This window comes from Populus alba, chromosome 15 (genome assembly GCF_005239225.2).
Source record: "Populus alba chromosome 15, ASM523922v2, whole genome shotgun sequence".
Taxonomy (NCBI): Eukaryota; Viridiplantae; Streptophyta; class Magnoliopsida; order Malpighiales; family Salicaceae; genus Populus; species Populus alba.
This window is the reverse complement of record NC_133298.1, coordinates 13,877,030-13,886,309: the sequence shown is the minus strand read 5'-3', so window position 1 is coordinate 13,886,309 and position 9,280 is coordinate 13,877,030. Positions and strand designations below refer to the sequence as shown.

Genomic DNA, 9,280 nt, shown 5'->3' with positions numbered 1-9,280 from the left:
TGATATCATACTTGAAATCTAAGATTATGAAATTGTGTTGTTAGTGATACAAAATAAAAAAAAAGACATTTGTTGCTTCTTTTTTCCCCATCTTATCTATAAAGTTTAGGGTATAGACTTATGAATGATCTAAAATAAAATATAATTTTATAAATTATCTCAAATAAAATAAATAATAATCAAAATAATAGAGATCAAATCTAAAACAAAAAAATAAAAGATGAAGAAATTAAAATAATAATAATAACATTTCATAATTATTTCAAATAAAATATGTAACAATCAAAAGAATGAGATCAATTTGATAGATAAAAAATTTCAATAAAAAAAATGACAAGGAAAAAATAAATAGGCAATATAAAAATGAGGACCAAAATTAATAAAAATTAAATTTTAAGAGATTAAATTGAAAAATATATATTATAATCAAAAAGTTGAGGACCAAATTTGATATAATTAGCAAATAATATGATATTTTTTAAATTTTTCACAACTTTCAGAAAACGTTTTCTACCAAAATTTTCTAGAAAACACTTTACTGGAAATTAAGCTAAATTTTTTTTTTGACGGAAATGTGTTTTCTGTTGACCAACTTTCTAATGATAAACAAATACAGGAAAATTTGAAAAGTAGTTTCACAAAAACACTTTTCAAAAAAACAAACATCGCTAGGCCATGTTTGTTCTCGGAAAGTAGTTTTCAGAAATCAGTTCCAAACTTTCTTGTGTTTGCTTGTCATTAGAAAAGTTGGTCAACGGAAAACACTTTCCGGTCAATTTCAGTCAAAGAAAATTTTGATTTAGTTTTCAGGAAAGTGTTTTCCCTTTAGCTGTGTTTGTTTTCTGGAAAATGGTTTCTGGGAAATCACTTTCCAAACTTTCTTGTGTTTATTTGCCAGTAGAAAAATTGGTCAATGGAAAACACTTTTCAGTAAAAGAAAAATTGGCTTGGTTTTCAGGAAAGTGTTTTCCTGAAAAATTTAAAGGGAAAACACTTTTCGGAAGTTGTGAAAAATTTAGAAATGTCATTATTTGCTGATTATATCAAATTTGATCCTCAAAACTTTTGATTGTTATATATATTTTTGTTTTGAATATTTTATTTTCAATTTCATCTCTTAAAATTTTATTTTTATATTAACTTTAGTCTTATTTTTATAATTGCTATTTGCTTTTCCTTATCATTTTTTTATTGAAATTTTTTATCTAGCAAATTTGGTCCTCATTCTTTTTATTGTTACTTATTTTATTTGAAATAATTTATGAAATGTTGATTTATTATTATTTAGTTCTTCATCTTTCATTTTTTTTTAAAAAATTTAGATTTGATCTCTATTATTTGATTATTATTTATTTTATTTGAGATAATTTATGAAATTATATATTTTTTCAATTTCATTCTCATTCAACTTTTTAATTTGTAAATTTGTTCCTTATTATTTTAATAAACTTGAGAAAAATAAAATATTAATAAGATAATTTTCCAGCTCATTTTCCATGACATAACCAATCACTGGAAAGTGTTTTCCAACTTATTTTCATTACACTACGCAAACATCGAAAAATATTTTTGAAATTCACTTTTTTTGGAATTCACTTTCCAAAAAAAACTACTTTCTAGCAAACAAACGGGGTAAATGAAAATCTCTTTTCAAAAAAGACAACATGTGAAAGATAAACATCAAGAAAGCAACAAGATATTTCAGCTCATCTTGAACTTCAAAGCTTATTAATAATGTGGATTCTAAAAATACTTAGAAGTCCGAAGTCCACCAAGACCCTCTATATAATACCTCTCTTCTCATTTAGAAGGTAAAAATAGTGAGTTCTTAGATCATATATATATATATATATATATATATATATATATATATATATATATATAAACCTTTGCATGAGTAAATATTTCATGTTTTACCAAATTAGCAGTCCAATGTTCTCATCATTAGATAATTATTTAGCAAGATTCTGTAAGTTTTTTTTTTTTTTTTTACTTATTTTCAAAATTGTAATTTTATTTTTCATGTTTATGTTTTGTAGATATTAGATTCTTGTATTTGTATTTTCATTTTATAAGTAAAATATATGCTTTATGATTTAAGATATGATGTTTTAATATGATCCAACATTGTTTATGGTACTAGAGCATCTAAAAGCATGCTAAAATATAAAAATTTCAAAAATTTATAATGAAATAATAAAGTTCGAAATAGATGATAATAATTGGCAAAGAGAAGTAAGTGGTAAAGAAGTAATTATTAATGTCAGGGATTAGCTAGACAAGAATATGAATTCCATATAAATAGATTAAGATATTTCAATAATTTACTTCGAAACAATAACAGAAGACTTATAAGTAGTTTAAGAAGACAAGACAAAGAAGGTCCTGTGTTAACTGGATATATTCTTGAGAATATAATCTTAGTGTGGGGCCGCGAAAGCCAGGGTAGGCTTAGGTGTTCACACAGGAGTGGTCCCTCTACCCTCAAGAATAAATAATTAGTGCTAATAATCCTGAAGACCCAGACCTAATTAATTCTCAAGAACTTAGCATAGCTAGAATTGAAGAAGATCTACATAATTGATCAATCCCTAAATTAGAAACAAGGACACTATATATATATTCAAAAGAGAACGACAAATCACTCAATAAAAACTACAAGAGAACTATAATTATTACAAAGAGAACTATAACTTTAATGAATCAAATTAAACAATACAAAAATATTTATAAAATAAATATAAACTCACTATTATTATTATAATTATTACTATTATTATTGTTACTATCATTATCATTGTTATTATTATAATTAATATTATAACTATTTATTACTATTATTACTACCACCACCACTTATATTATTTATTACTATCATTAGCATTGTTATTTATTATAATAAAATTTTATAATTAATATTATTAATACTATTAGAAACTTATTATTATTATTATTATTAGTATCATTACCATTATCATTATCAGTATTATTGAAAACAAAAACTATAAACTTGATTTGAAAAATAAAATTGAAAAACCATAAAATTTTTGATAAAAGTCAAGGAAAAGAATAAAAAATCAAAAGTAAAAAGATCAAATTGAAATTATTATTATTGGAAAAAAAAATCATATACTTGATTTAAATGATAAAATCAAAAGCCATGCAAACTTTGACAAAAAAGAAAAGAAAAAAAAAAAGAGATCAAAGTAGAAGGAACGAATAAAGAAAACATTATTTATAAAAATTAGAATTGAAGAATTAAATTGAACACAAATAAACTTTAACAAAAAAAAAGAAAAAAAATAAACAATAAGAACTAAAAAAAATTGAAACTGAAACACCAATAACAATAAGAACCAGGAGTGTATTTCCTGATGTTGGAGAGATAAATGAAAAGGGGTAAAAGGATCACTGGCAAATAAATCAGTCATTGTAAGCTGACATGCACCAAAACAAAAATAAAAAAGAAAGATGATGAAGAATAAAATAATAAAAAAATATTTTTTTATTAATTAGAAGCCGCTATACACATTGCCTAAAGTACACGACGACTGCTACATGCCATTAGCTTTTTTTACTTTAATTATATATTAAAAAAAGGTTTAAAATACCTTCAAACAAAAATATTAGCTTTTTTTTACAGTATTTTAATTATTTTACTGTGTATCAAAATAATAAATAAATAAATAAATAAAGATACCTTCAAACAAATTTTTTATGATTAAAAATACTGTATAAAAGGACAAAAATAATTAGATTAAAGACAAACAGTTTTATTTTTAAGGAAAGTCATTTACATCATTTCACTATCATAGCAAATAGTGAATTTAAATGTTCACCACCCTTCATCACATATAAAACTAATTAACGTTTTCTTTCTTCTTTTGCTAATAACATTTAAATACTTTTCATTTCATCAAACTAAGATTTAATCTAATAGAAATGGATAGTGCATTGGGAGTCACAGGTTGATTGCAGATAGATCGTATAAAATGACAAGCAAAGAAGACAAAAAACGTAGTGTCTTTATCTAATAATAATAAAAAAAAGCTCCCGTCTTCTCTTCATATGGTTTCATCTAGATAAGCAAGAAAATAAGTAGTTAGCAGTAGTGTACTGAGACCTCACAGTGGAAGTAGTGATGGCAGCTCGCAGGATATCTTCGTTGCTTTCTCGTTCTCTCTCTGCTCCCTCTGCTTCTACTCCTCTTCTTTTGTCTCGAGGTACTGTTATTTCATTTATATCCTGTTCTTTTTTATTGCCTTTTAGATGATTGAAGTTTTATTGTTCATTCCTTCAGCTACAGTTTCTTTATGCTGTTAATATATCTTTTAGTTAATTTTGGAGATATACCCCTTGCGTTTGGTTGGTTGCCAAGAGGTAAAGGTGGAGAAGAAATGGAGAATTAATTTTGAGTTAAGAGTCTTTTTTCTGTTATTTGAATTACAACATGTTTTCATCTTTCTTTTTGAGTCTAAAGAAGATTCAGCATGGAACAAAAGTTTTGGAGATTTTATTCCGCAACTCTGTTCAGCAGATAGTGTTTCACAAAAGGAGCCAAATATTAATTTCTAATTAACACAGGAACATGGAGTTTCAGGTCTATGTAATGTCAACTTGGGCCTCAAATCAGTGCTTGAGAAAAAATAAAATAAAAAAACAGAATCCCCATTTTTGTTTTTACTTAATACAACTTAACTAGATCTCTTTGACCACATGATGATCTACAAACAGAGCCTTCTATCCATGGCGGTTCCCTTTGACTTTGGGTACATGGATATAGCAACAGCCGCAGAGAGGATTCTAGGAGCTGCTATTCACTTTAGAGCTTCTCCAGCTGAACAGAACACGAGTCATAAAGAGAATGGAAATTTTAATATTTAAAGAAGGCCCTATTTTCATTTTCTTTTATGTTCTGCGCATGGGAATGCAAAGATAGTTTCCTGTTTTTGTTCCAATCATGTTATATATATATATATATTCTAGTTTTTCGGATTTAAGGTTGTCAAGATTAATTTACATTTCTAGGATATGATCCTCAGGAAAAAATCCTAGCAGAGGAAGGGGGGTCTACAGGTTTAGCAATGCTGCAGCACTTGAGGAAACAATCACTCCACCTGTTAAAGTTAGCTACACTCAGCATTTAATCAATGGCCAATTCGTCGATGCAGCATCTGGTAGTCCTTGGTTGATAAAACATCTGTGTTATTTTTGTTTAGTTTTCATTTGCACTTCTTGAATTGGAAATGGAGAGCTATTTCCAATCCGTTGAATTAAGCATTCTTGCTGATTTTGGATTTTCGATTGGTTGTAGGCAAAACCTTTCCAACACATGATCCTCGTACTGGAGAAGTGATTGCTCATGTGGCTGAAGGTGATGCTGAAGACGTCAACCGTGCAGTAGCTGCTGCTCGTAAAGCATTTGATGAGGGACCATGGCCGAAGATGAGTGCTTATGTAAGAATTCTTGCCTAGCCTCTCTGGTGAATTATAATGTCAATGATGTCTTGTTTGTTACCAGTTGACTTACATGTGGGAATTTTTGCAGGAAAGGTCACTGATAATGTTGCGTTTTGCTGATTTGGTTGATAAACATAGAGGGGAGCTTGCAACTTTGGAGTCGTGGGATAGTGGGAAGCCTTATGAACAGTCTGCTAAATCCGAGTTGCCAAGTTTTGCACGTTTATTTCGTTACTATGCTGGTGAGATTTCATTAAAGCATGCAATGTCAACTTGTTGTGTTGTTGACTACATGGATTTCTGATTCTTTTCGTCTTTAATATCCAGGTTGGGCAGACAAAATCCATGGACTAACAGTTCCAGCGGATGGTAATCACCATGTTCAAACATTGCATGAACCCATTGGTGTCGCCGGACAGATAATCCCTTGGAACTTTCCTCTTATCATGTTTGCTTGGAAAGTTGGACCTGCATTAGCTTGTGGTAATACAATTGTTCTAAAATCAGCAGAACAAACACCACTGACTGCTCTCTATGCAGCGAAGCTTTTCCAAGAGGTAAGATTAATGACAAATGTTTACATGACAAATATCTGGTTTAAATAGAATTATCATGATATATGCGAGCAGCAAAGCTATGCAAACAATGCCTTTACAGGTATCACATGAAGTTCATAAAAATTCTCCACTTAAATGCGTTCAAGTATCCACTTAAATCTGAAAAGGTTGGTGAATATGGAAATGATTGTATTATGCAGCAACCCTTACGTGTGTATTAAACCTCTAGAACAGTGCAGTTAATTTCCTTAAACTAAATAGCGTGATCGGCTCTTTTACTGTTTCCTGGTGGTATACAATGGTCTTAATACGGCAGAGATGAAACTCGTGAAGTTTCTTTTATTTTTTACCACGGGGTTTTCTTGAAATCTATTTTTTATCCTTCATGGCAGGCTGGTCTTCCTCCAGGTGTTCTGAATGTAGTTTCTGGCTATGGTCCAAGCGCTGGTGCAGCTCTTGCTTGTCACATGGATGTGGACAAGGTATTTTATTATCTCTCAGTATCTTGCCAACTTTCAAGAGAATCTATGGCATATGAGCTTAGCATTATGGTACATAATCCCCTGACTTCCTGTATAGCATGGCTCAGAGAGTCTGAAATTTTGTTTCCACCTGTGGTTTTACTTGAAAATGTACGGCTTCCTGTTGTTTCAACTTTCAACCACAGCTTCCAGAGTAACACTGATATATACAATGGCAACATCAAGAAGAACTTTTTATATAGGAACCATAAGCTTCCTCGTGGCTGTTTTTAATTTCCTAGTCTCACTTTCATTGATAGATTAGTTGCACCTCGTGACTGGATCATGGAACCTTCGGAACACCATACCCTTTTCTATCCAACTAATTTCTTTTCTTTGTCACAGTAAGAGGTCTCGTTTCTAACATTTTTGGATTGCCAATATTTTTCTTGATCGTAGTAATCGTAGTAAAAGATTGCATTTCCAACACACTTGGTTGTTATAATTGTATTAACTAAAATACTGTACTGTGTATGCCATGTAGTGTGTTTGTGGTAGAGCAGTGATTAATATACCATATTGTTTGCAGATTGCTTTCACTGGATCAACTGAAACTGGTAAGATTATACTTGAACTTGCTGCGAAAAGTAATCTAAAACCAGTTACATTAGAGCTGGGAGGGAAATCACCTTTCATTGTATGTGAGGATGCTGATGTTGACAAGGCTGTGGAGCTTGCACACTTTGCTTTGTTCTTCAATCAGGTTTGTCCAACAACTGTGCATACATTGGTGGTTTCAATTTGATGTGTAACCACTGATTAGTTGTGCATGCTTGCTGTTTGCAGGGACAATGTTGCTGTGCTGGTTCTCGTACATATGTACATGAACGTGTGTACGATGAGTTCATAGAAAAAGCCAAGGCACGTGCTCTACGACGTGTCGTTGGTGATCCCTTCAAGAAGGGCGTTGAGCAAGGCCCTCAGGTACCCTGTCTCTTCCTGTAAGATTTGATGATTGAAACAATTGAGCCTTGGCAATCTGAATAGGCACCAGAAATCCCTCAAATAGGCATAAAAAATTTCTCAAGTGCTTGGTTTAAGGCCCAGATTATGAGCATGATCCTTCTTTTCTGTGTGTGAGTGAAACTGCAAACCTAGCTGAAGCTTATAGCTAAAATGGTCAATGGTTTAAACATCCAAAACCGGCATATGACTATATGGAATTGTTATGGGATGTTCATCTTTGGGAATTAATGGTAATTGTTTATGGACCTTGAGAAAAATGGTGAGAGCCATCAAGTAATGTTGTTTATGGACCATGTGGAAATTTCAGATCGACTCCGAGCAGTTTGAGAAGATCCTCAGGTACATAAAATCTGGTGTTGAAAGCAATGCTACCCTTGAATGTGGAGGTCAAAGATTTGGCTCCAAGGGCTACTTTATCCAGCCTACTGTTTTCTCAAATGTACAGGTAATGGATACACCACTCTGTTATTATTTCTCCCCTTTTACTGTGTGTCAAAGTATTGAATCTTAATCTTTGCAATGCAATACTAACATCTTGTTAGAACAGGATGATATGTTGATAGCAAAGGATGAGATCTTTGGCCCAGTGCAATCCATCTTGAAGTTCAAGTGAGCTGTAATCTTAAACAAGCTTGTCTTCATCTAAAAAATTACCAAATTAGATGGAACAGAGTTGAATTTAAATTCAGTTATGGTCTTTTATATTGTATGTCTAAAACAAGTTGTGCTTCTGCACCAGGAATATCGATGAAGTAATACAGAGGGCAAACACCACCCGTTACGGCCTCGCAGCAGGAATTTTCACCAAGAATGTGGACACTGCCAACACCTTGTCACGAGCGTTGAGGGTGGGGAGTGTATGGATCAATTGCTTCGATGTCTTTGATGCGGCAATTCCATTTGGTGGCTATAAAATGAGTGGAATAGGCAGGGAAAAGGGCATCTACAGCCTCCATAACTACTTGCAAGTGAAAGCTGTTGTTACTCCATTGAAGAATCCAGCATGGTTGTAAGCTTCTGGGATTCCTTTCCATCAGTAAATAAGTAAAGTATGCAAGGATTGTTTGAATCATGGGAAAATGTTGAAGTCTCTCAAGAAGACAAGCTTGTTTGTTTCTCAATCACTCTTTAATTAAGCTCAACTACAACGCAGCAGACAGATCCTTGTACTCGTGCCTTTGACATCAAGAAGGTAATTAATTATTGCCAGAATTCAAACAGTTGCTTGGCTGCGTTTGATTGGCCAGCTTCTTTTGAAACATATCTATCACCTCCAAGCAAACCTATCAATCACCTCCATCAGAAGCTAATCACATATAGAAAACAACCACGAATTCATGCATTAGGCATCCCCAGTCCCGATTGTGCAACCGTACCATCCATCACCCTCAGCATAATGTTGAGAGATTGATTAGTTTGTCTGGTAAACCAAAGACCAAATGATATTGTTTGCTTGAGATGTCTGAGTATTCTCTTCACCGTCTGACAATAAGGATCCTTAGGTTAATGCAAGAACTTTCTTACACAATGAAAAATGTAAGAGAAATCTAGCTAGACGAGTAAATCCAAGATAATTTGGAGTTCCAATAGTGCTTATATAGAATTGAGGGTCACTCAAATCAGAACCTTCGAGTTTAGAAAGATGACAGATGTTGGACATGGTTTCACTTTGTCAAGGTCTGCCTTACGTAGCAAATCTGCAATATGTTAGAAAATAATATAAATCATATCCTAGGACCTCACCTAACAGTTTAAGCTATTGAGTTGAGTTGGTTC

The 9,280-nt window shown here is 31.9% G+C and overlaps 1 protein-coding gene across 1 annotated transcript; it reads left to right on the top strand.

The window, feature by feature from the left end:
* The first annotated feature begins 4,031 nt into the window (after positions 1-4,031).
* LOC118062439 (benzaldehyde dehydrogenase, mitochondrial) lies at positions 4,032-8,722 on the top strand. Its single transcript, XM_035076189.2, has 11 exons — positions 4,032-4,223; positions 5,043-5,177; positions 5,315-5,457; positions 5,549-5,702; positions 5,788-6,017; positions 6,410-6,499; positions 7,068-7,241; positions 7,325-7,462; positions 7,812-7,949; positions 8,052-8,113; positions 8,244-8,722. Exons 1-11 carry the CDS (start codon positions 4,142-4,144, stop codon positions 8,515-8,517), a joined length of 1,620 nt encoding a protein of 539 aa, XP_034932080.1. The 5' UTR covers positions 4,032-4,141; the 3' UTR covers positions 8,518-8,722.
* Positions 8,723-9,280: the final 558 nt, after the last annotated feature.

Excerpts from the sequence above, each read along its gene's own strand:
- LOC118062439 (XM_035076189.2), top strand. The coding sequence starts at position 4,142 with ATGGCAGCTCGCAGGATATCTTCGTTGCTTTCTCGTTCTCTCTCTGCT. Across the intron at positions 4,224-5,042 it reads TCCTCTTCTTTTGTCTCGAG|GAAAAAATCCTAGCAGAGGA; the intron begins GTACTGTTATTT and ends TATGATCCTCAG. Across the intron at positions 7,242-7,324 it reads TTGCTTTGTTCTTCAATCAG|GGACAATGTTGCTGTGCTGG; the intron begins GTTTGTCCAACA and ends TGCTGTTTGCAG.